This window comes from Neoarius graeffei, chromosome 4 (assembly GCF_027579695.1).
Source record: "Neoarius graeffei isolate fNeoGra1 chromosome 4, fNeoGra1.pri, whole genome shotgun sequence".
Classification (NCBI taxonomy): domain Eukaryota; kingdom Metazoa; phylum Chordata; class Actinopteri; order Siluriformes; family Ariidae; genus Neoarius; species Neoarius graeffei.
In genome coordinates, this window is record NC_083572.1 from 92342215 (window position 1) to 92368872 (window position 26658).

The 26658-nt window shown below is 44.3% G+C and overlaps 1 protein-coding gene across 1 annotated transcript in view; it reads left to right on the forward strand.

The window, feature by feature from the left end:
- lrp8 (low density lipoprotein receptor-related protein 8, apolipoprotein e receptor) overlaps positions 1 to 26658 on the forward strand; it is a 685503-nt gene that overhangs the window by 487650 nt on the left and 171195 nt on the right. The window contains exons 5-6 of the mRNA XM_060920013.1: positions 21341 to 21724; positions 26293 to 26298. Of these exons, the coding sequence (XP_060775996.1) occupies positions 21341 to 21724; positions 26293 to 26298 (390 nt within the window). The remainder of the gene's footprint in view (positions 1 to 21340; positions 21725 to 26292; positions 26299 to 26658) is intronic.

Below are 26658 nucleotides of genomic sequence, written 5' to 3' on the forward strand. Positions count from 1 at the left end.
AAGCTCATGACCATAGGTGAGAGTTGGAACGTAGATCGACCGGTAAATTGAGAGCTTCGCCTTTTGGCTCAGCTCCTTCTTCACCACGACGGACCGGTAAAGCGACCGCATCACTGCGGAGGCTGCACCGATCCGCCTGTCGATCTCATGCTCCATCCTTCCCTCACTCGTGAACAAGATCCCGAGATACTTAAACTCCTCCACTTGAGGCAGGACTTCTCCACCAACCTGGAGAGGGCAAGCCACCCTTTTCCGGTCGAGAACCATGGCCTCGGACTTGGAGGTGCTGATTCTCATCCCAGCTGCTTCACACTCGACTGCAAACCGCCCCAGTGCATGCTGAAGGTCCTGGTTTGAAGAAGCCAACAGGACAACATCATCCGCAAAAAGCAGAGATGAAATCCTGTGGTTCCCAAACAGGATTCCTTCCGGCCCCTGGCTGCGCCTAGAAATTCTGTCCATAAAAATTATGAACAGAACCGGTGACAAAGGGCAGCCCTGACGGAGTCCAACATGCACTGGGAACAGGTCTGACTTACTGCCGGCAATGCGAACCAGACTCCTGCTCCATTCGTACAGGGACCGGACAGCCCTTAGCAAAGAGCCCCGAACCCCATACTCCCGAAGCACCCCCCACAGAATACCATGGGGGACACGGTTGAATGCCTTCTCCAGATCCACAAAGCACATGTGGACTGGTTGGGCAAACTCCCATGAACCCTCGAGCACCCTATGAAGGGTATAGAGCTGGTCCAGTGTTCCGCGACCAGGACGAAAACCGCATTGTTCCTCCTGGATCCGAGGTTCGACTATTGGTCGAATTCTCCTCTCCAGTACCCTGGAGTAAACTTTCCCTGGGAGGCTGAGAAGTGTGATTCCCCTATAATTGGAGCACACTCTCCGGTCCCCTTTCTTAAAAAGAGGGACCACCACCCCAGTCTGCCACTCCAGAGGCACTGTCCCCGACCGCCACGCGATGTTGCAGAGGCGTGTCAACCAAGACAGCCCCACAACATCCAGAGACTTGAGATACTCAGGGCGGATCTCATCCACCCCCGGTGCCTTGCCACCGAGGAGCTTGCAAACCACCTCAGTGACTTCGGCTTGGGTAATGGACGAGTCCACCTCTGAGTCATCAGCCTCAGTCTCCTCAGTGGAAGACATGACGGTGGGATTGAGGAGATCCTCAAAGTATTCCTTCCACCGCCCGACAATGTCCCCAGCCGAGGTCAACAGCTCCCCACCCGCACTGTAAACAGTGTTGGCAGAGTACTGCTTCCCCCTCCTGAGGCGCCGGACGGTTTGCCAGAATTTCTTCGAGGCCGACCGATAGTCCTTCTCCATGGCCTCCCCGAACTCCTCCCAGTTCCGAGTTTTTGCCTCCGCAACTGCCCGAGCTGCAGCACGCCTGGCCTGCCGATACCCGTCGGCTGCCTCAGGAGTCCCGGAGGTCAACATGGCCCGTAGGCACAAACAACAGCAAGAGCCCTCTCCCCAATCCGAAGGCGCAGAGAGGCGACCCTCTCATTCACTGGGGTAAACTCCAACACATGGCGGCTGAGCTGGGGAGCTATAAGGAAGCCCACACCAGCCCGCCACCGCTCACCATGGGCGACTCCAGAGAAGTGGAAAGTCCAGCCCCTCTCGAGGAGCTGGGTTCCAGAGCCCAAGCTGTGCGTGGAGGTGAGCCCGACTATCTCTAGCCGGTACCTCTCAACCTCCCGCACAAGCTCAGGCTCCTTCCCCCCCAGCGAAGTGACATTCCATGTCCCAACAGCCAGCCGCTGTGTCCGGGGATCAGGTCGTCGAGGCCCCTGCCTTCGACTGCCACCCAATCCACACTGCACCAAACCCCTACTGCTACCTCTGTGGGTGGTGAACCCACAGGAGGTCGGGCCCACGTCACCTCTTCGGGCTGAGCCCGGCCGGGCCCCATGGGCAAAGGCCCGGCCACCAAGCGCTCGCATACGAGCCCCAACCCCGGGCCTGGCTCCAGGGTGGGGCCCCGGCTGCGTCCTACCGGGCGACGTCACGGTCCTGGATTTTTTCTCCATAGGGGTTTTTTGGTGAACTGCTCTTGGTCTGGCCTGTCACCTAGGACCTGTCTGCCTTGGGAAACCCTAACAGGGGCATAATGCCCCCGACAACATAGCTCCTAGGATCATTCAAGCACACAAACCCCTCCACCACAATAAGGTGGCAGTTCTAGGAGGGGGGTGGAGGTTATTATTATTATTATGTGTGTGTGTGTGTGTGTGTGTGTGTGTGTGCGCAACAGATGATAATAATAATAATAATAATAGTTGTTGTTATTATTATTATTATTATCTGTTGCACACACACACACACACACACACACACACACACACACACACAATGTTAGAGGTGCAGAAATGTGTCTCATTTATGACACTAAATGAGAATCTCTTGCTTAATGGAGTTAACTGTGATTAAAATGTGGCAATATCAGTGTGACATTATGATATCCATACATATTTCCATGCCATATTGAAATATATTCATAATGTTTTGCATATACTTATTTAATAATTAACTTGATGTACTTGCAAGAAAAATAATTGAACACCGGCAGCAGATTCAACAACAGTTTCCCCCGTTGACTGTGAGAGTCCCTCGGAGGCACAGCGCATTCTGTGTATTCGGCTGTGAGCGAGTCACTCTTTGTTTTGAACGAGTGGTCTGGATCTCTCGTAAATTTAGAGCAAACTAAAGGACTACTTGGGCTACGATGTTGTTCGGGAAAACCACATCAGCTTGACGATGGATCTTAGGAGGTCATTAAAGACGCTCTTGGCCTCAAGAGGCTTTGGTGAAAGCCAACCCAATTCCATTCTCAAGAAGGAATGAAATAAGGTTAATCCTCATGCAGGGACATACCATACCCACATTAAAAAAAAGGGTACCCCCACCCCTGATTGCCTCCTCCTTTCGCCTTTCCCCCTTTCCCCCCCTCAAGTCCTGTGTTTTAAAGTATACTTGTGTTATTGTGTGCTTATGTGCGGAGGTTTTTTAAATATTCCTACACTGTGCTCCTGACAGGAGCATAGTGGCGGGGGGGTTCCTTTTTTTGTTCTCATCTCTCCTCATGTTACTACTGTGTTTCTTTTCCTTTTATCCCTGTCTTCCTGTCCTGTTCCTCTCTGTAAGGACAGGTTGATGGTCAATTTCACTGGTAAAACAGTGATAATAAAAGGGTTCATTCATTTTCATTTATACCCACATTAAAAAATAATAATAATAAAAAATTGTAAACCACAAAAACAAACCTGTAACATGATGAACTGTCCCAACTCTCCCCATCTGGCCATTTTGGGGAAAAAAAATCCTTGAATGTTTTTTTCCCCAGAATTGAAGTTTAATAAATAATACTACATTTGGTAACTCTCAGCTACAGACTTTAATTCCTAACAAATTCCCAATTCTCCAGCGTCCATTACACCATAGGATGGAGGTGGACTGAAGTAGAAAATACAAGTTTTGGTTGATAAAATATTGAACTGCACAAACCTTACTGCAGTGTCCATCTGCATGGCTCCAAAGGAAGTCGGTTACTCTAAGGTGCAACATCTAACTTCTGATGTCATCTAAAACCTGATTGGTTGAAATTAATTTACAGGGAATTTACAAACTGTCCCAAGTCTCCCTGCTCTCCCGTAGATACTGTATATCTTCTGTGTGTCATTTTTTGTTGTATTTTTCATATATTACCAAGCCCTAGTTTAACATCATCTGATTCATATCCATCGTTATTTTTCTCCTGCATTTGGTCACCTGTTCTCCCAAATCATAATACAGCTACCAACTGGGGAGGGTGAAATCTAACACGTGCTTCCTCTAAGACACACAAAGCCAACCAAAGAGCATCTTTTTGATCTGCTGCTCATGCTGCATCACAGGGCAACGTAAAACACTCAGAGAAACGTGCTGTCTGCCCTCTTCCACATACATGAACTCACAAAACCCATGATTAGCTCGTGTCTCCATGTCTGATGGGGGGGGAGCATTATCGTCTTTGGATTGCTTTACGTATCTAGATATACCTGTATTAAAGGGGAACTGAAGGCAAATTTTTATTATCAAAATTCTATTTATCTTATTTTATTAAATATCGGAATGCATTTTTGATAGCTATTTTGTCGCTGCTATAGCAAGTTATGAGTGTTTGAAATATGCTCTGTAATATATCAGTCCATATGTCAAAGCAACGGCCGTAAATGAGATTCGTTGAGACCTGTACGAGACATCGTAGGACGGAAGTAAAACGTACAGCGGAAATCAAAGTGGCCAACATCTGCCAACGTTATCAAAAGACACACGCGCACTCTTTCAAATGCTGACGTAATCAAGCCGGAAGTTTTGTTTGTTTTGATAGCAATCAGGAAAGTTTGAAAAAAGTAGGCAGTAATTGTCATTTAAACTCGTTTTTGTGTAATATTTTGTTTGGAAAACAGTTTTCAAAATGGCGGCACTGACACCTGGCTGACGCTTCACGTTTCGAGGTCTCGCACAAGTCTGGCAAAGATCGTGTGGATAAGCGACGCCTGCCGTGGACCAAACGAACTACATTCAACGTGGCTAAAAACCGAATAGGCCGATAAGTATAAAATTTAATTGCAATTAGTTGCCAATACGAGTCACGATATAAGGTTATTAAAACCGAAAACGTAATTGAATAACACGTTAATTAAGAAATAAAGCAAATTTAAAAATGACTTCAGTTCTCCTTTAACCCTATCTGCCTGCTCATCGGCTGCTATCGTGATGACGATTCATAGACTCCGCTTAATAAATAGCACACAGGTTTTCTGCATGTGTGTATGGTCCTCGCACTCTCATACATTTCATATGTATTTACCACGAGTGAGATTTCAGTAAAAGAGTCTTGATTTACATCATTATGCACTCACTGGCCACTTTATTAGTTACACCCATCCATCTGCTGTTCTGTTTTCTGCAGTTCTCTAATCAGCCGATCCCTTGACAGCAGCACGATGCATCAAATCATGCAGATACAAATCGAGAGCTTCAGTTAATGTTCACTTCAAACATCAGAATGGGAAAAATTGCGATCTCAAAGTGTGACTTTCTTTCATCGTGGCATGGGTGTTGGTTTGAGCCAGATGGACTGGTTTGAGTATTTCAGAAACTGCTGATCTCCTGGGGTTTTCACACACAACAGTCTCTGGAGTTTACACAGAATAGTGCGAAAAACAAAAAACACTGAGTGAGCGACAGTTCTGTGGGTGGAAACCGTGGTGAGCAGAAAAGCATCTCAGCATGCAACAGCAGAAGAGCACATTGGGTTCCACTCCTGCCAGCCAAGAACAGGAATCTTAGAATCAAGAACAAGTTCCTATTAAAGTGGCCGGTGAGTGTATTCTCAGCTATTTATTTAACAACAGTATCCAAACTCTGTCAAAATCTGTGACACTCTCAAGTTTGTGATGTTAGCTTTCCTGGCACTACGTATATTATCCTCAAAAATTGGCATTTTGTACCATGGTAGGTTAAAGCTGTTCAGTATTTCTTCCTATTTTCTGAGATAACAGAGTGAGCTCAAACGAATTTAGACCCAAATGCCTGTTTTTATCTTTGAACTTAGCCATCCAAGATGAGTTAGTCTTTTAAAAATCTAATAATTTTTATTTTTGGGGTACGGTAAAGCTCAAGGGTGGCATGGTGGTGTAGTGGTTAGCGCTGTCGCCTCACAGCAAGAAGGTTCTGGGTTCGAGCCCAGTGGCTGACGGGGGCCTTTCTGTGCGGAGTTTGCATGTTCTCCCCGTGTCCGCGTGGGTTTCCTCCGGGTGCTCCGGTTTCCCCCACAGTCCAAAGACATGCAGGTTAGGCTAATTGGTGACTCTAAATTGACCGTAGGTGTGAATGTGAGTGTGAATGGTTGTCTGTGTCTATGTGTCAGCCCTGCGATGATCTGGCGACTTGTCCAGGGTGTACCCCGCCTTTCGCCCGTAGTCAGCTGGGATAGGCTCCAGCTTGCCTGCGACCCTGCACAGGATAAGCGGCTACAGATAATAGATGGATGGATGTCAAACTCAGTGGGAGCCAAAGCAAGGAGTCAGAAGGAGGGGAAAGACCAGCACTTACTAATGTTGACCAGTTGAGGAAAGACACCAGATTACCCACTGAGGAATTGAAAAACATCATGGATGACCGTGAAGAATGGAAGACGCTAGTTGACGATGTCCGAGCTAGCTCGAAATAGATAGTAAAGCTCAGATTAGAACTTGAGACTGTTTATTTCTTTATTGAAAGGCAGCTTGACAACAAAAAAAAATATTCTTGTATATCTCATCTGATTATCTCTAGCCGCTTTATCCTGTTCTACAGGGTCGCAGGCAAGCTGGAGCCTATCCCAGCTGACTACGGGCGAAAGGCAGGGTACACCCTGGACAAGTCGCCAGGTCATCACAGGGCTGACACATAGACACAGACAACCATTCACACTCATATTCACACTTACGCTCAATTTAGAGTCACCAGTTAACCTAACCTGCATGTCTTTGGACTGTGGGGGAAACCGGAGCACCCGGAAGAAACCCACGCGGACACGAGGAGAACATGCAAACTCCGCACAGAAAGGCCCTCGCCGGCCCCGGGGCTCAAACCTAGGACCTTCTTGCTGTGAGGCGACAGCGCTAACCACTACACCACCGTGCCGCCTATCCTTGTATATCTTTTTTTCTATTTTGTTCCCTTCTGTTTTTGGAATACTTGGTTGGATCATTAATAAATAATTTACCAAACAGCGGATATAAATTTTATCCGGTATCGCTCCATGCCAGGAATGTCTGCTAAAGCAACGCGTCTGATCCAGTATTACACTTTAAAAAGCTACAAGCCTGAGAAAGCAGGATGCTATTCACGCCACATATCTCACATACCATACGGTTGAGCTCTCGATCATGTGGGTGGGTGTGTTTGTGTGTGTGCGTGCACACGTGTGTCTGGTCCAAGGTTACTATTCCTATGATCTTGCTAATCTAAGGCTTTATCTATTACCTGTCTGCTGCTTTGGATTATACAGCGCCTGCTTGGCTTGAATCAATCAATAAGCTTTAATTCCTCTCCTTTTTGTTACTTTCTACTCATTTGATTCTGTACATTGGCCCTGACTTTTTAGCAGATAGCATCATACTGACTGCATGCTGACGTTCCTTGATGGACCTTGAAGCTCATACGAGCTTCTCTCAAGGGTTATCTCTTCTCTGTGGTCTGTTCATGCTCCACTGGCCTTCAGGAAAAAAAAGCGTTGGTCAGAGCAAACAGTCTGCGTCCATACGCTCTGACAATCCCATTAAAAATACTCTATGTTTGATGTGTGCTGTGCCCCGGCAGGCAGAGGAATGGGGTAGCGTACATCAGTCGAGCATCTTATTCACCCACTAAGAGCCTCATTTCGAATTTGCAGGAACGATTACGAGCCTTCATCCCAGTTTGCTTTGTAATTCCATCCTTTCAGCTTGGTTAGTTGGTGAGCAAAGAAAGGATGCTGAAGGTGATGGTGATGTATGACTTGTGGAAAGACAGGAGTGAGGCCTGAGCAATATATAGAGAGGATATTACACAGTGGCGCAAAGATATGAAGTTTATCTCAAAGTAGTGAACATATTTCACGAGTCAGTGCAGCGAACGAGTGAAATATTTGTCAACACAAGAAGATAAACTTCATATCTTTGCGCAGCCGTGTAATATTCTTTTTTGTTTTTTGACATCCACACACACAAAAAAATGCAAGTTACTCAAAAGAATTTTAATTTTGAACTGGTTCACCATTTTGACAACGTGCATCAAGTCAGCGGGAAAACACTGGGAGTAACATCACTGACGTGAAATATCCAGAATTATTATACATACAGGACACTTTTTTGATGGAATACAAACGTGTTCTACTTCTTTCTAGCAGGTTTCGTTCATTTGGTTCAATAGCATGGAATATTGTTAGCATATCGCGTATCCTACATGTATTACGTCACTCCACCCAATGGAGAATGAGCGCTGAATATGGTTTATGATATTGCATGGTTGTCAAGACAACATGACATTACACGTCGGAGCTGATGTGAGTATCCAATGAGAGAGTTTTCTGCTGCGCATGCACACAAGCATTTCTGTGGTTGCCGGGAAAGAGAAAGACATGCTGAACACCTGAAAGGCTACCAAAAACTTCATTAGATATTCTTCATGCATATTTACAAGAGGGCGGCACGGTGGTGTAGTGGTTAGCGCTGTCGCCTCACAGCAAGAAGGGCCGGGTTCGAGCCCCGTGGCCAGCGAGGGCCTTTCTGTGTGGAGTTTGCATGTTGTCCGCGTGGGTTTCCTCCGGGTGCTCCGGTTTCCCCCACAGTCCAAAGACATGCAGGTTAGGTTAACTGGTGACTCTAAATTGACCGTAGGTGTGAATGTGAGTGTGAATGGTTGTCTGTGTCTACTGTATGTGTCAGCCCTGTGATGACCTGGCAACTTGTCCAGGGTGTACCCCGCCTTTCGCCCATAGTCAGCTGGGATAGGCTCCAGCTTGCCTGCGACCCTGTAGAACAGGATAAAGCGGCTAGAGATAATGAGATGAGATGAGATATTTACAAGAGAAAAACATACCAACGGACACCGAAAAACTGGAAAAGAGACACATTGGAGATTTAAAACTTCCGCACTAGTGAGCGACTGTGATGGTTTGTAAACAAACATGGCTGCCAGGTTTGCTTTGTTAAATACGGAAGATTTTGAGAGAATTTTGAAAGAGAAAGATGCGTTGAACACCTGGAAGGAATGTGTCTGTACTGTATAATAATCTCATCTCATTATCTGTAGCTGCTTTATCCTGTTCTACAGGGTCGCTGGCAAGCTGGAGCCTATCCCAGCTGACTACGGGCGAAAGGTGGGGTACACCCTGGACAAGTCGCCAGGTCATCACAGGGCTGACACATAGACACAGACAACCATTCACACTCACATTCACACCTACGGTCAATTTAGAGTCACCAGTTAACCTAACCTGCATGTCTTTGGACTGTGGGGGAAACCGGAGCACCCGGAGGAAACCCACGCGGACACGGGGAGAACATGCAAACTCCGCACAGAAAGGCCCTCGCCGGCCACAGGGCTCGAACCCGGACCTTCTTGCTGTGAGGCAACAGCGCTAACCACTACACCACCATGCCGCCTGTATAATAATAATAATAGCTTTTTTTCATGGTACATCAGATACATTCTATTCAGCTACTCGTCTTCGACTCGTTCAGTATCATGCTAGCTGAATGGAATATATCTGATATACCACGAAAAAAAGCCAGCCAATATGATTTAAATATGTCACTCAGTTCCGTGATGTATTTCGTTTGAAAAATGCGAGTTTTTCAACACGAGAAGATAAACTTCATATCTTCAAGCCGACATGTGATTTTCTTTTTATTATACAGAAACATTCACAAAAAATAAAAATAAAAACATACCCAAATTTATCTCAACCATTCATAGAATTACTCACAAGTGTGGAATATGTTGCTCAATGTCCTGGATGTAGTTCATATGAAAAATACGAGTGGCATATTTCCCAGTAAAACACTCATCTCATCTCATTATCTCTAGCCGCTTTATCCTTCTACAGGGTCGCAGGCAAGCTGGAGCCTATCCCAGCTGACTATGGGCGAAAGGCGGGGTACACCCTGGACAAGTCGCCAGGTCATCACAGGGCTGACACATAGACACAGACAACCATTCACACCTACGGTCAATTTAGAGTCACCAGTTAACCTAACCTGCATGTCTTTGGACTGTGGGGGAAACCGGAGCACCCGGAGGAAACCCACGCGGACACGGGGAGAACATGCAAACTCCACACAGAAAGGCCCTCGCCGGCCCCGGGGCTCGAACCCAGGACCTTCTTGCTGTGAGGCGACAGTGCTAACCACTACACCACCGTGCCGCCCCAGTAAAACACTCGTGTCCATATAATAAATATTGATATTGTTTGTCTGGTAAATGGTAGAATCATCCGATAAAAAGGTTCTCTGAATGTACTGGTGTCAGCAGAGCAGTCTTTCAATGCTCTATAAAAAAATGCACTCATAGGCAGGTCACGCTGTAGAGCAGTTTGAGATTAGGGGTGACACGGTTTGAAATTTTTCCACAAATCCTCATGGTTTTGTCAGTTTTTCTTCTTCATGTCAATTCTAGAATCCTGTAGATGAAATGCAGATCAAATACAGATTAGTAGCGACACCACTGTTGAATGGTCACACGGTGTGGATTAATTTCCTTTAACCTCAGCCCTGGTAGTAGTGCTGGCTGTAATTCAGATCACAGGCTTATATTTATGCACTCGATGTTATCATTTAGACGTTATTATTTCTATAGTAAGATTAGTGATGCAGTCTTAGTGATGCAGCACAAGGCACGAGCCGGTTTATAATTAGATTTAATACTGTGAAAGTGTCCAAGAGACAAGTTGCATCCTGTTCCCACCTACGGTATAGCTGTGATGAATAGTCAGTCTCCATCAGTCTCTCTCTCTCTCTCTCAGACACACACAAGTGCAGCCCATCATATTACAGAAAAAATGGAAAACCTATCTGAGACTGAGAGTGTTTATAACCGTGCACACCTTCTGACCAATCAGATTCAAGCCTTCAACCAGGCTGTGGTATCATAAGAAAATAACCAACTTCAATAACTCCGCTTCACACCGTCCATCCATTAATTATTTTCCTATAACAGCACGCTGATATATTTTGCGCTCACTAATAGAATGCAAAGGAAATATTTAACTGATGTCGTAAATCCTGATCTTACACTCCTAACTAGACGATGTCTTTAGCTCATCTGTCCATAAGGTCGATGAGCTGTTGCCATGGCGTGGCGTCTGTCATCCGTCGTCCATAATTCAGATAAATCGTATCTCCTCCGTCAGTTCTCCATCGATTTCCGTTCCGATTGTTTTGCTTGAAAGAACTCATCACGCCGCACAGAACTTGGTCGTTGTTTTGTCAAATTTGTTGCTAACGAGTTCGTAATTAGGCCAAATTAACAAATTTTCCAGGCCTCTCACTAGAATTGTATCTCCTCTCTCATTTCTTATCAGATTCCAGTTCTGATCGATGTTTTGGGTAGATCTTCCCTTGAGGAACAAAACTTGGTCTGTTGATTTTCCTGTTGTAAACTATTTTTTTAGAAGAAACCTTAGAAACCTTTATTCGTCACATGTACACTTCAAGCACAGTGAAATTCATCCTCTGCATTTAACCCATCTGAAGCAGTGAACACACGCACACACACTCAGAGCAGTGGGCAGCCACACCAGAGCGCCCGGGGAGCAGTCAGGGGTTCGGTACCTTGCTCAAGGGCACCTCAGCCCAAGGCCGCCCCACGTTAACCTAACTGCATGTCTTTGGACTGTGGGGGAAAACGGTAGCCTGGCAAGCCAGACTAAATGTGAATATTTAGTCTGGCCTCGATCCGTAGACATTTCCGACGGGTGTAGGAGGAACAATCCGCTGTCTTTCAAACTGTCTCTGTGCGTATAGGCCAACGCTCTGACCAATCAGCGCAACAGTGACTGTGACGTAGTCAGAGCGACAGAAAGCAGTGGGGGAGACCTTGAAATAAATAATTTTTCAAAATGCGTATTAATTAATAAACAGGTTCTAGATATTAAGAAGTTTGGAGATAATGACCACAAGTTTGGAGTCTGTACCACATAACTCTTATTTTTTTTCAAGTGTTTTTCAAGGGTTTGTTTAAACTGTTTTTGAGAGTTTTTATTTAGTGGTGTTTGGTGAAATAATTTCCCTTAAATTTAAAATAACGTGAAAATAAGAAACAATCAAAAAGTAATGTTTCAAAGCTGTTTATTAATTCTTCGTACTGCACAAACTAGCCCCATCCTTTTGGCTATGAGCGGAGCCAGCTGGTAGATCAGACTTTTGCCATAGCCGGTCGGCAAAACAGCGAAAACGTTCTTCTTGAAAAGGAATGAGCGGAGAGCCTCTTCCTGCTCATGTTTCAACGAAAACTCCAAGTCTAATTCTTCTAAAACTGATTCCAAAGCGGAGTCAAACGCGCGCTGTTCACTAGCCGTAGCCATATTTCCTGTTGCGCTTTCTCCAGTGTCGCGCAGCTTTGTCGTCACTCCTGCAAAAGCCCGCCCAAAGAATCCAAACAAAAACCTTGTGTTGTGATTGGCGGGCACGATTTGATGCCCGGAGTGTTTTTGTTTATATGGTGCGAGGCTAGACCCACTCGCTAGGCAAAAATATTTTTGGCCGCTAGGCGGGTGGGTCTAGTTTACTAGGCTAGGAAAACGGAGCACCCGGAGGAAACCCACGCAGACAACATGCAAACTCCACACAGAAAGGCCCTCGCCAGCCACAGGGCTCGAACCCGGAACCTTCTTGGTATGAGACGACAGTGCTAACCACTACACCACCGTGCTTACAACTATTTATTTTCAGTTAGATCATATCTCCTCCGGGGCGGCACGGTGGTGTAGTGGTTAGCGCTGTCGCCTCACAGTAAGAAGGTCCTGGGTTCGAGCCCCATGGCCGGCGAGGGCCTTTCTGTGTGGAGTTTGCATGTTCTCCCCGTGTCCGCGTGGGTTTCCTCCGGGTGCTCCGGTTTCCCCCACAGTCCAAAGACATGCAGGTTAGGTTAACTGGTGACTCTAAATTGACCGTAGGTGTGAATGTGAGTGTGAATGGTTGTCTGTGTCTATGTGTCAGCCCTGTGATGACCTGGCGACTTGTCCAGGGTGTACCCCGCCTTTCGCCCGTAGTCAGCTGGGATAGGCTCCAGCTTGCCTGCGACCCTGTAGAAGGATAAAGCGGCTAGAGATAATGAGATGAGATGAGATATCTCCTCCCTCAAATGTCAATGGATTTCAGTTCTGACTGTTTTGTTTGAAAGAACTAGACCTTATATACAAAACTTGGTCGTTGTATTGTCAATTTTTTGCAAACAAACTGCTAATTAGGTCTACTTCACGACTTTTCGGACTTCTCACTGGAATTGTATCTCCTCTCGCAGTTCTCACCCGATTTCAGTTCTGATCGATGTTTTGGGTAGATCTTCCTCGGGAACAAAACTTGATCGTTTGTTTGTTGAGTTTCCTGTTGTAAACAAGTTCTTTACAACTTTGTTTATTTTCAGTTAAATCGTGTCTCCTCCCTCCCTCAGTTCTTAATGGATTTCAGTTCTGATTGTTTTATTTGAAAGAACTAGACCTTCTGCACAAAACTTGGTCACTGTATTGTCAATTTTTTTGCGAACAAATTAGTCATTAGGTCAACTTAACACATTTTCTTCTGACTAGAATTGTATCTCCTCTCTCATTTATCATGCGAATTCAGTTCTGAATTCTCGGTGTTTTGGGTCGATCTTCCCTCGGGGAACAAAATTTAGTCCTGTGTTGATTTTCCTGTCGTAAACAATTTGTTGTGGACGTTGGTCCTCTCTCACATCATCACATTTCGGTTCTGTTTGATGTTTTTGGTAGCCATGGTGGTTTCGATGGCAGGCCAGATGAGCGACTACGTCCTTGACGTTCTGGTTTACAGGTCTGAAGTTTGAAATTGTAAAGAATTAGAAAAGCAGGACCATTTCAGGATTCTGCTTCTGAAAATATTGATACTCAGGCTATAAATGTGCAGTTGGTAGTTGTCATGCTGAAGTGCAATACCCATCAACCAGAGGACGGCACCAGATTACTGATCACACTGACCTGAACTCAATTACCAGCTCAAGCAGAAAGCAGACTCCAAACACACACAGGCCGCAAAGCATTTGTTCGGTTCTGTTACACATCTCACATACCAAGCCTTTCATTTATTTTTACTTCTTCTGCTATTAACAGATGTTTGTTCTCTTGTTTTGTTTTGTGTGTGTATGTCACACTAAACCACTAAACCTCTAAACCAGTGCCATAAAGGCTAGAAAAGCTGTGCCGGTTAAAATAGAAACACTTTGTCAAAATCTAATAAGTCGGGGCGTCTTAGCTCAGGTGGCTAAGGCGCCATACCATAAATCCGGGGACCTGGGTTCGATTCCGACCTGAGGTCATTTCCCGATCCCTCCCCGTCTCTCTCTCCCAATCATTTCCTGTCCTGTCTCTACACTGTCCTATCCAATAAAGGTGAAAAAGCCCAAAAAAATATATTAAAAAAAAAATCTGTCAAGTTTATTTATAAAGCACTTTAAAATACAACAGAGACAGCTGACCAAAGTGCTGGACAAGCAGGTAAAAAGACTTGAGGACACCATAAAACACAAAAACAACGTAACTTGAAGACACCATACACACAGAGAAACGACAACATGACCTGAAACTAAGGACCAATACACAGGTCAGTGCAATCTTAAAACAAGAAATCATGTAATAAAAGGCACCAAGGCATAGTAATGAATTTAGAATAATAAATAACTAAGAGTAAATAATTAAAAAATAAATAAATGAAGAAAGTAAAAAGACTCATGTAACATTAAAAGAAAAACAAAAAATGAATAAATAAGTAAATAAAAGCTATACAGAGTTAAAAGCCAAGGCATAAAAATGGGTTTTGAGATGAGTCTTAAAAACAGCTAAGGACGGGGCCAAACGTATATGTAGTGGAAGCTCATTCCAGAGTTTAGGGCCAATGACTGCGAAGGCTCGGTCCCCTCTACTTTTCAGTCTGGAGGGTGGTACAACTAGGCGTAATTGGTCAGCTGACCTGAGGGCCCTGGAGGGGGTGTGAATTTTTAGGAGGTCAGACAAGTACGAGGGTGCCAGTCCATGTAGGGATTTAAAAACAAATAAAAGAATCTTAAAATGTATCCTGTGGCGTATGGGGAGCCAGTGAAGAGCAGCAAGCACAGGTACTGCCATATATGTTCTCGCCTTTGTGTTCTAGTGAGAAGGCGGGCGGCAGCATTTTGAACAAGTTGCAGGCGTGAGATGGAGGAAGAACTTATGCCAGCATACAAGGCGTTGCAGTAATCCAGGCGGGAGGAAACAAATGCATGGATGACCTTCTCAAAATCTTTAAAAGATAAAAAAAGGCTTAACCTTGGATAAAAGCCTTAGTTGATAAAAACTCGACTTAACAACCATGTTGATTTGCTTCTCCATATTAAAAAATGAATCTAAAATTACACCAAGGTTTTTCGCTGTGTCTTTTACATAATTCTCAGTAATTTATCAGTTTTGGGTCCGAGTCCAGATATGATGGCGTCTGGATCCAGACCCTGACTGCGGTCTGTCTATTAGTGATCTTGGCCCGACACCCATTCTGTCATTTTACTCACATTATTTAGTAGTGTTGATAAGATAGCATTCATCTTAGAAACATTCAAACAACAAACTAATATCATTAAAGGTGCCCTTCCACCAAAAACGTTTAATACTGGCTCTTTTTGAAATACCATAGTTCACTCCAAGTTGCATATGCATGCTGCATGTGAAAATGTAATTCTACCCCCATTCCCTGTATTAGCTTATGAAAGAAAATAGTCGGAAAAACAAGCGGATCTGAAAAAGCCATACGATCTTACGTCACTTCGTAAATTAGTATTCACGGGCTCGCCCACCTTGGCTTGCGACCGCCCACGGGAAGGAAGTTCGGATTTACGGTAAGCACGAGGAGAGATAGCAGAGCCAGTGTTGCAAGATTGGGCAGTTTTAAGTGCATTTTGGCGGATTTGAACATATTTTGGGCTGGAAAACGTCAGCAGTATCTGGCAACACTGGATAGCAGAGCCCATCTCATCAGTAGCTAACGAAGAGGACCTAACAGCAAGTTGAAAACATGGCTGAACAAGTTCGTGCCTGTGTTATTTGTGGCAGTAAGACATCAACGTTGCATTTCTTGCCCAAGATAGAAGAGGTGAAGAAGAAATGGTTGGAATTTATCTTTGGAACACCACCAGCGAAGTATAATGCAGCGTTAGTATTGTGTTCTGATCATTTCAACCACAGTGACTTTTCAAACTTCGGTGCCTTCAGTAGTGGTTTTGCTTCGAGGTTGCATTTAATCCCTGGATCTGTGCCGTCAAGACGATCGACCACCAGCTCACAAGCTGGAAGTAAAACATGAACTCTTTGTTACAAAATAGCATGTTCATATTCTCCACGTTAGCATGCATGACATGGTCACAAGCTAGGCAGGGATGAGAGTTTTCCGCTTTTTCTGAGTAAAAAAACGACCTTTTTATATTATGCCAAATCCGTTGAGAATTTTTTTTAATTAATTTCGGGGGGTTGGGGTATGTTCCTTCATGCTGTTCAAACTTTATTAACTCCAACGATGTTTACACATTATTTGTAAGTCGTCATCTTTAGTCTCATTTAAATCTCGTTGAATGTGATGTAAAATTCATGTTATCTACGTTGTTATTGGTCAAAACATCGACGTCGAGACCATAATAGCCAATCAAAACAGTTTTTACAAAGACACCCACATTCTTTTTTTTAAGTCACTCGTTCATTTTATTCATTTGTTTGTTCAGTAAAAACCCAAATATTTGTTGAATTTTTCTTATTTCCTCGCGTCGCACCTCAATGACGTCAGCGCGCGGTATTTTTCCCTTCACGGTTTGTTCCTTCTCTCTCGCCGTAGTAAGACACCCATATCCGCTTGTTCTGACTCACTGGAGGTAGCGTCACAGTGCTGTTAGCCAATCAGAGGTAACACATTTACATGTCATGAGTATTAATGAGTAAGAGCTGAAATCCTGTCGTTCTCCTGCCACCCACTCCTCCAGAAAACTAGAACAGCCTGAAACAGGAGAACCACAGCATTTTTTTCACCAAAACTGGCTCACAGGGCATTCATTCATACTAGAGACCACCACACAATTAATGAAAAAACAATGCAAGGAGACCTTTAACAGTATTGTGGATCCTGCAGCAAGTAACGGCAATAACTTTCTAGAAAATTACCATCCATCTATTACCTCAGCTGTTCACATTAGCTTCTTTATGAAGATAAAAGGAAACATAATAGAGGAAGTCGAGGATTCCACCTACCTTGGCAGCATCATAGACCGCACAGGAGGAACAGAAAAGGATGTAAGAGCCAGAATGGGAAAAGCCAGGACAGCCTTTGTAATTCTGGGAAACATCTGGAAGGCATGCAACATCTCGACCTCCACAAAATTGCAGCTCTTCAACTCAAACGTGAGGCAGAAACTTGGCAAACAACAAAAACACTCCTGAAGAAGATCCAGGCTTTTGTCAACAGATACCTATGTAGAATCCTAAGGATATGGTGGCCAGAAAAGATTACCAATGAAGAGTTGCTGACCAAAACAAAAGAAGCACCCATGGTAACCCAGATACAACGAAGAAAATGGGGTGGATTGGCCATACCCTACAGAAATCTAGGAACAACTTCACGAGACAGGCATTACAGTGGAATCCCCAGAGGAAAAGAAAGAGGTCGTGGCCAGAATACCTGGAGACGGAACACAACAGCAGAGATCCAGACAGCTGGCTATACCTGGAAGCAGTTGGAGAAAGAAACACCGAACAAGACAGAGTGGAGGAAGATTGTCAGTAGCCTATGTTCCTCTTTGGAACCACAGGCTTGGGCAAGTTCATATTAGCTAGTGCTAAATGACCAAAAACCATGTAGCATCATTATTTTTTAAACATTTACCTTTCCCTTGTCTGTAGTTTTGTCATGGACAGTTGGAATTGATCCCTCTCTTAGGCACAGTGTTATTGCCAGTCCTGAGTTGTACTGGCCCAGGTTGGTAAGGCCATTGGACACAGAGTGGTGAGCACACACAAAGAGGTTTTGGCTGACTGTATCTGGGACGTCGCCGTCAAAAATAAACTCAATCCATTCGGTTCTTCTGGTCTCTGAGGCTGGGGGTCGAGGTCACGACTATTAAACAGTGTTTTAAGATTTCCCAGTTTAAATCTAAATTCTTTTAAAGCTTTTCAATGCATACAATTCAACATTTTACATCATTATAGTGTTCATTTTTTCATCAATTTGTTTCAGTTAGTTTAAATGTTTTGTTTTTAAACTTTCTCAATCTCATTCGTTTTTACAGGACCTTCTTGAAAATCACTTTGGTGAAGAAGCATCCCATTAAAATATCATTAAATAAATAAATGTGTGCTGCTCTGTGAAGCTGATCACAGAGCAGTCCACATGCTTGGCTCACTTCGACGTAATGCTAGCAGGTCCGGTGCTTGTGAGGAAAAAAATGATGGACCTTCGTGATGATGTGGGTGGAGATACTCAGCCATTCTAAAGAGCTCAACTTTCATGTAAGAAGGGGTAACGAATCTGAACAGCTTGTTGAAGCACATGTTTTCTGATCTTGGCAGACCAAATGAAACTCACTCACTCACTATTTGGCATGTCACTGCAGTGATGTGGCCGCTCTGACATCTGTCAAAGTTTCTCGGGAAGAATTAAAGTAGTGGTTTCCTGTTGTGGCAGCACGGTGGTGTAGTGGTTAGCACTGTTGCCTCACAGCAAGAAGGTCCTGGGTTTGAGCCCAGCAGCCAACGAGGGCCTTTCTGTGTGGAGTTTGCATGTTCTCCCCGTGTCTGCGTGGGTTTCCTCTGGGTGCTCTGGTTTCCCCCACAGTCCAAAGACACGCAGGTTAGGTTAACTCATGGCTCTAAATTGACCGTGAGCGTGAATTGCTGTTTGTCTCTATGATGACCTGGCGACTTGTTCAGGGTGTACCCCACCCCTGCCCAGAGTCAGCTGGGATAGGCTCCAGCTTGCCCGCAACCCTGCACAGGATAAGTGGTTATAGATAATGGATGGATGGATGGATGGATGGATGGGTTTCCTAATGCCTTCATCTCATCTCATCTCATCTCATCTCATCTCATCTCATTATCTCTAGCCGCTTTATCCTTCTACAGGGTCGCAGGCAAGCTGGAGCCTATCCCAGCTGACTACGGGCGAAAGGCGGGGTACACCCTGGACAAGTCGCCAGGTCATCACAAGGCTGACACATAGACACAGACAACCATTCACACTCACATTCACACCTACGGTCAATTTAGAGTCACCAGTTAACCTAACCTGCATGTCTTTGGACTGTGGGGGAAACCGGAGCACCCGGAGGAAACCCACGCGGACACGGGGAGAACATGCAAACTCCACACAGAAAGGCCCTCGCCGGCCACGGGGCTCGAACCCGGACCTTCTTGCTGTGAGGCGACAGCGCTAACCACTACACCACCGTGCCGCCCCCTAATGCCTTCTATTGGATTATTATAGAGGTTTTCTCCTCTCAACCATTCACACACATTCACACCTATGGGCAATTTAGAGTAGCCAGTTAACCTAACTGCATGTCTTTGGACTGTGGGAGAAACCAGAGCACCCAGAGGAAACCCATGCAAGACACGGGGAGAACATGCAAACTCCTGAACTCAGAACCTTCTTGCTGTGAGACGACAGCGCTAACCACTGCATCACCATGCTGCCAAAACTCACTAGGCTGTGTTATTTCAGAGTTTGTGTGTTGGGAGGCACCCTGATACATAAATGTATGTGCACAAGCACTGAAAAGTGAGTTTTTCAAAATGTGTCCATTTTACTGAACACATTCACAGCAACTGTTGCTGTATCTGTCATGCCCTGCCCTTGAGTGGGAGTCTTTTGAAATCACACTCATTTTCAAATATATGCTGACCGAGACTCATTGAGTAATTCCTGCTTCACAGATCCACATCCATGCCCACCCACGCCCACCCCTCCCATCCCCTTCCCACACCCCCTCTCAGTACTTACCAACTTTTTAGCATCTGGCCGAAAGGTGATGAGCTTATGCCATCATGTATTGTCTGTCCTCCGTCCGTTGTCCGTCTGGCGTCATCCACATTTCATGAAAATCACTTCTTCTCTCTTAATTCTCCACCGATTTGTATTCTTTTTGGCAGGAAGGTAGGTCTGTCTGGGGTACATATAACTTCTACCCAAATTTGCATAATTGCAATTAATGATGAAGATATGGAGTAATTAATCCCTAACGAGCAGTTTCCACACACATTGCTTCTTCTCCCTCAGTTCTTCACTGATTTTGATTCTTTCTGGCATGAAGGTAGGGGGACCTAGGGTGCATATAACTTCTACCCAAATTTGCAATTATTAATGAAGTTATGGACTAATTAAGCCTTAATGAGCAGTTCAACAAAAATCCCTTCTTCTTGGTCAATTCCTCGCCATTTTGGATTCTTTCTGGCGAATACGTCGGTATTCCTAGGGTGGATATCGCTTCTATATACAGTATATAGCTTGTATATAGTGTATATAGCTTGCAACATTTATTGTGCAAGGTGGCCCACTTTAGATCGTTCCTTCTGGACTAGACGGGGCTGGAGTGAGCTACGCTGTCGTTGACGGGCTTGTTGAAACAATCTTTGCACTAGTGTGTGAAAACATTCCCTGGTGAAGTTCAGGTGGTGAAGTTACACTTTTTAATTAAAGTTGAGCGATTATATCAGTAAAACTTGCTTAACATTACTGTTTTCTGTTTGCTTCATTTCTAAACTTATTAACCAATATTACCCGTTATGACAATATGAAAAAACAAAACAGTATTTAAGCACTTGGACCCTTGTTTGCCAATTGACTTGGTGAAAATGAAATCACTTAAATATGCTCATTTTATTGCTCTTAATGGCTTGAAGCATTGGAATGAATCTGTGAAAGCGAAATCGTGACACTACAAATCCTCCTGAGTCAGAGACGAGCATGGCAGCTTGATAATACCACCGTCGTAGGGGTGAACGAGTTTAGAGAGATACCCTTTGCAAATGATCCCGATTAAGCCTTCTATCAAAGCCTGACTTTATTGTCAGTGTACACACACAGATACACACACTTTAACATGATTTGCATATTAATATAGCCTCTTCACTTAGATACGTTACCCTCCCCCCTTCAGATTTGCAAATTTCACACGACATGTACACACATGCTCGAGTCTAGCGATAAATCTTTTTATCAAAGCTGTACAAGATGAAGTGTGAAACCAAACAGCTTTACAGCTAAGGGTTTTTAGTAACCCTCTTAAACAAGGGCATGTACTCACATCAGGTGCGTTTAATGACTATCACCATGGACAAGATCATTTTGGCCAAAATCAATGTTTTTATTTGGTCAGATCTGTTTTAATTCATTATATAGTGAGATAAACGTTGGTGTGTGGGTTATAGGCGACATATTGTTTCTTTTGTTATTCTTTTTCCTCTTTGTATCTCTGCAGACAGACATCGACAGTTAGGCCATATGTTGTGTGTTCACTCAGCTCTAACAGCACATTATGATTTCCTCCTCCTCCTCCTCCTTCGCAGATGCAAAGGTTTGTCCGCCAAAAGAGTTCCAGTGCCGGAACGGCATGTGTGTGGCCCCCAGCTTTGTCTGTGATGGCGATGATGACTGTGGAGACAACAGCGATGAAGAGAAGTGCACATCGGTCCCAGCCAGCACATGCAGCCCTCAGGAGTTCCGCTGCAACAACTCCGAGTGTATCCCGGCTCTGTGGAGTTGCGACGGCGACCCTGACTGCAGAGATAAATCAGACGAGTTGGTGGAGCGCTGTAACAGCAGGAACACACCACAGAAGCCAGGCTGCCCAGCTAGAGAGTTCCAGTGTGGCAGTGGAGAGTGTATCCATCTCACCTGGAAATGTGACGGCGATGCAGACTGCAAGGACAAGTCCGATGAGGCAGACTGTCGTAAGTATAGGTGCAATCAGCATCAGGACTGTGACACACAAAGCCAACGTAGTGGAACTACAAAGACTTTCCTGTAGACTTCTAAAGCTACTTTTCCACCAAATCAGTTCCAGGGCTGGTTCGGAGCCAGTGCTGGTGCTGGTTCACAACTCGTTCAACTTGCGAGCCAGCTGAGAACCAGTTTGCTTTTCCATAGCTCGCGGTGCTAACGGAAGACACGTCATTACGTCGCTGTATACGTCAGTTACGTCGTTGTATACGTCATTACGTCGCTGTATACGTCAGTTACGTCGCTACGTTTGCATAAACCTTGGCGCGAATATCGAAGCAAAAACAACACGGAAGAAGCAGCAGCAACAACCACAATAATAATAATAATGGATAACTTCGCGTTTGTACAGCTGCTGCTTCTCATCGCTTAAAAATGGCGATCTTTCGCGGTGTTATTGTTGTTGGTCTTAAAGGAACAGTCCACCGTATTTCCATAATGAAATATGCTCTTATCTGAATTGAGACGAGCTGCTCCGTACCTCTCCGAGCTTTGCGCGACCTCCCAGTCAGTCAGACGCGCTGTCACTCCTGTTAGCAATGTAGCTAGGCTCAGCATGGCCAACGGTATTTTTTGGGGCTGTAGTTAGATGCGACCAAACTCTTCCGCGTTTTTCCTGTTTACATAGGTTTATATGACCAGTGATATGAAACAAGTTCAGTTACACAAATTGAAACGTGGCGATTTTCTATGCTATGGAAAGTCCGCACTATAATGACAGGCGTACTAACACCTTCTGCGCGCTTCAGCAGCGCATTGATATCTGAGCTCCGTATCAATGCGCTGCCGAAGCATGCAGAAGGTGTTAGTACGCCTGTCATTATAGTGCGGACTTTCCATAGAATAGAAAATCGCTACGTTTCAATTTGTGCAACTGAACTTGTTTCATATCACTGGTCATATAAACCTATGTAAACAGGAAAAACGCGGAAGAGTTTGGTCGCATCTAACTACAGCCCCAAAAAAATACCGTTGGCCATACTGAGCCTAGCTACATTGCTAACAGGAGTGACAGCGCGTCTGACTGCATCTGACTGACTGGGAGGTCGCGCAAAGCTCGGAGAGGTACGGAGCAGCTCGTCTCAATTCAGATAAGAGCATATTTCATTATGGAAATACGGTGGACTGTTCCTTTAACAACTCCACCCCCCCCACTGATGTAAGCGGTTCTTTCCTCTGGCCCAGCAGAGAGTTGGTGCTAGCCTGGAACCGGTTTTTCTGGCCCCAGAGCCAGTTCTTTGTCAGTGGAAACAGAAAACCCGGTTCCAAACTAAGCACTGGCCCCGAACCAGCCCTGGAACTGCTTTGGTGGAAAAGGGGCATAAGTGGAGCATAGGGCCACATCAACCAACATGGATAGGATCATTTGCAAAAAAAAAAAAAAAAACTGCACTTAAATACACTGTAAAGATGACAGGCAGGGGTCAACATCCATGCTCAGGGCCTGAATATCAGGAGGAAAATAAAGTAAAATAAAATGGAATCAAACAAGGAAACAAAGATCAAGAATGATGGAACGAAGCCATGAGAAAGTGAAAGAGGGATGAAAGAAAGGAAAAAAGCCGAAAGGAAACAAGGAGAGAGAGAAGAATGGGTGAAAGGAATCAAACAGGGAAGAAAATAGAGAAAGGGAAGAAGGGAAGGAAATAGAGAGAGGGAAGGACAGAAGGAAACACAAACCTTGAGAAGTAAGGAAGGAAACAAAGTTAAGAAGGAAACAATGAGAGAGGAAAGAAGAGAGAGAAGGAATCCATGAAGGGAAAGAGGAAAGAATAAAGAAGAGAATGTAGAAGGGAAGGAAACAACAAAACGAGTAGAAAGGAAACCAGAAGAGCCAGTAACATGAAAACCCTTTGTGTTCATGAACAAGGTGAATAATACTGTCGAGGAGAGCAGGGAGACTTGGGACAGTTTGTATGCCTATAAATTAATTTCAGCCAGTCAGGTTTTAGGTTATATCAGAAGTTAGATGTTGCCCCTGAAAGTAACCGACTTCCTTTGGAGCCACGAAGTTGGACACTGCAGTAAGGTTTGTTCAATTCAATTTTTTTTATCAACCAAAACTTGTATTTTCTACTTCACCTCTACCTCCATCCTACGGTGTAATGGACGCTGGAGAATTGGGGATTTGTTAGGAATTAAAGTCTGTAGCCAAGAGTTACCAAATATAGTACTATTTATTAAACTTCAATTCTTGGAGGGGGAAAAAAACATTTAAGGATTTATTTTTTTTCAAAATGGCCAGATGGGGAGAGTTGGGACGGTTCATCATGTTACAGGTTTGTTCTTGTGGTTTACAAATATAAAATTGTTTAAAAACGTTTGGTAAAAATGTGGGCGTGTCCCTGCATAAGGATTAAACTCATTTCATTCCTTCTTGAGAATGGAACTGTTGTCTCGTCAGGTTTTGGGTAAACTGACATTTTTTTTCTATCACTGTACCACTATTGTGTGTTCATACAGCTCATATGGTACAAGTTTTGATCTCATCTCATCTCATTATCTCTAACCGCTTTATCCTGTTCTACAGGGTCGCAGGCAAGCTGGAGCCTATCCCAGCTGACTACGGGCGAAAGGCGGGGTACACCCTGGACAAGTCGCCAGGTCATCACAGGGCTGACACATAGACACAGACAACCATTCACACTCACATTCACATCTACGGTCAATTTAGAGTCACCAGTTAACCTAACCTGCATGTCTTTGGACTGTGGGGGAAACCGGAGCACCCGGAGGAAACCCACGCGGACACGGGGAGAACATGCAAACTCCGCACAGAAAGGCCCTCGCCGGCCCCGGGGCTCGAACCCGGATCTTCTTGCTGTGAGGCGACAGCGCTAACCACTAACAAGTTTTGATAATAAATAAAAATTAAACATGTAGGATAAAGCTAGGTATTTTATTTTTGTTCCATGTCTCCTCATTGTGTCCCAAGTCTCCCAACATGATGTCCCATGTCTCACCTCAATGTCTCAAGTCTCCCTGCAAAAAATAATGACAGAAAAAGTGAAGTCTGAAGGCCAGTCTATGTGACAAGCCGAGCAACTAATGTCGTGGTAAGAGGGGATAGTAAATACTCTAATGCAGTATGAATGTGACGCTACCTACACAGAATTTCACACAATCTACAAAAGCTCAAAATTTGTCCCAAGTCTCCCTGCTCTTCCTTGGCGCTGTTTTGACAAATGATATAGTCCCTGATTTACAACCCTGATTCCAAAAAAGTTGGGACAAAGTACAAATTGTAAATAAAAATAGAATGCAATAATTTACAAATCTCAAAAACTGATATTGTATTCACAATAGAACATAGACAACATATCAAATGTCGAAAGTGAGACATTTTGAAATTTCATGCCAAATATTGGCTCATTTGAAATTTCATGACAGCAACCCATCTCAAAAAAGTTGGGACAGGGGCAATAAGAGGCTGGAAAAGTTAAAGGTACAAAAAAGGAACAGCTGGAGGACCAAATTGCAACTCATTAGGTCAATTGGCAATAGGTCATTAACATGACTGGGTATAAAAAGAGCATCTTGGAGTGGCAGCGGCTCTCAGAAGTAAAAATGGGAAGAGGATCACCAATCCCCCTAATTCTGCGCCGACAAATAGTGGAGCAATATCAGAAAGGAGTTCGACAGTGTAAAATTGCAAAGAGTTTGAACATATCATCATCTACAGTGCATAATATCATCAAAAGATTCAGAGAATCTGGAAGAATCTCTGTGCGTAAGGGTCAAGGCCGGAAAACCATACTGGGTGCCTGTGATCTTCGGGCCCTTAGATGGCACTGCATCACATACAGGCATGCTTCTGTATTGGAAATCACAAAATGGGCTCAGGAATATTTCCAGAGAACATTACCTGTGAACACAATTCACCGTGCCATCCGCCATTGCCAGCTAAAACTCTATAGTTCAAAGAAGAAGCCGTATCTAAACATGATCCAGAAGCGCAGACATCTTCTCTGGGCCAAGGCTCATTTAAAATGGACTGTGGCAAAGTGGAAAACTGTTCTGTGGTCAGACGAATCAAAATTTGAAGTTCTTTATGGAAATCAGGGACGCCGTGTCATTCGGACTAAAGAGGAGAAGGACGACCCAAGTTGTTATCAGCGCTCAGTTCAGAAGCCTGCATCTCTGATGGTATGGGGTTGCATTAGTGCGTGTGGCATGGGCAGCTTACACATCTGGAAAGACACCATCAATGCTGAAAGGTATATCCAGGTTCTAGACAACATATGCTCCCATCCAGACGACGTCTCTTTCAGGGAAGACCTTGCATTTTCCAACATGACAATGCCAAACCACATACTGCATCAATTACAGCATCATGGCTGCGTAGAAGAAGGGTCCGGGTACTGAACTGGCCAGCCTGCAGTCCAGATCTTTCACCCATAGAAAACATTTGGCGCATCATAAAACAGAAGATACAACAAAAAAAAAACCTAAGACAGTTGAGCAACTCGAATCCTACATTAGACAAGAATGGGTTAACATTCCTATCCCTAAACTTGAGCAACTTGTCTCCTCAGTCCCCAGACGTTTACAGACTGTTGTAAAGAGAAAAGGGGATGTCTCACAGTGGTAAACATGGCCTTGTCCCAACTTTTTTGAGATGTGTTGTTGTCATGAAATTTAAAATCACCTAATTTTTCTCTTTAAATTATACATTTTCTCAGTTTAAACATTTGATATGTCATCTATGTTCTATTCTGAATAAAATATGGAATTTTGAAACTTCCACATCATTGCATTCCATTTTTATTCACAATTTGTACTTTATCCCAGCTTTTTTGGAATCGGGGTTGTATATTCCCTTCATTTGTATTAATTTCTTACCCAAATGCTGTCCCTGAAATGAACTCCAGTCTGCAGTAAATCA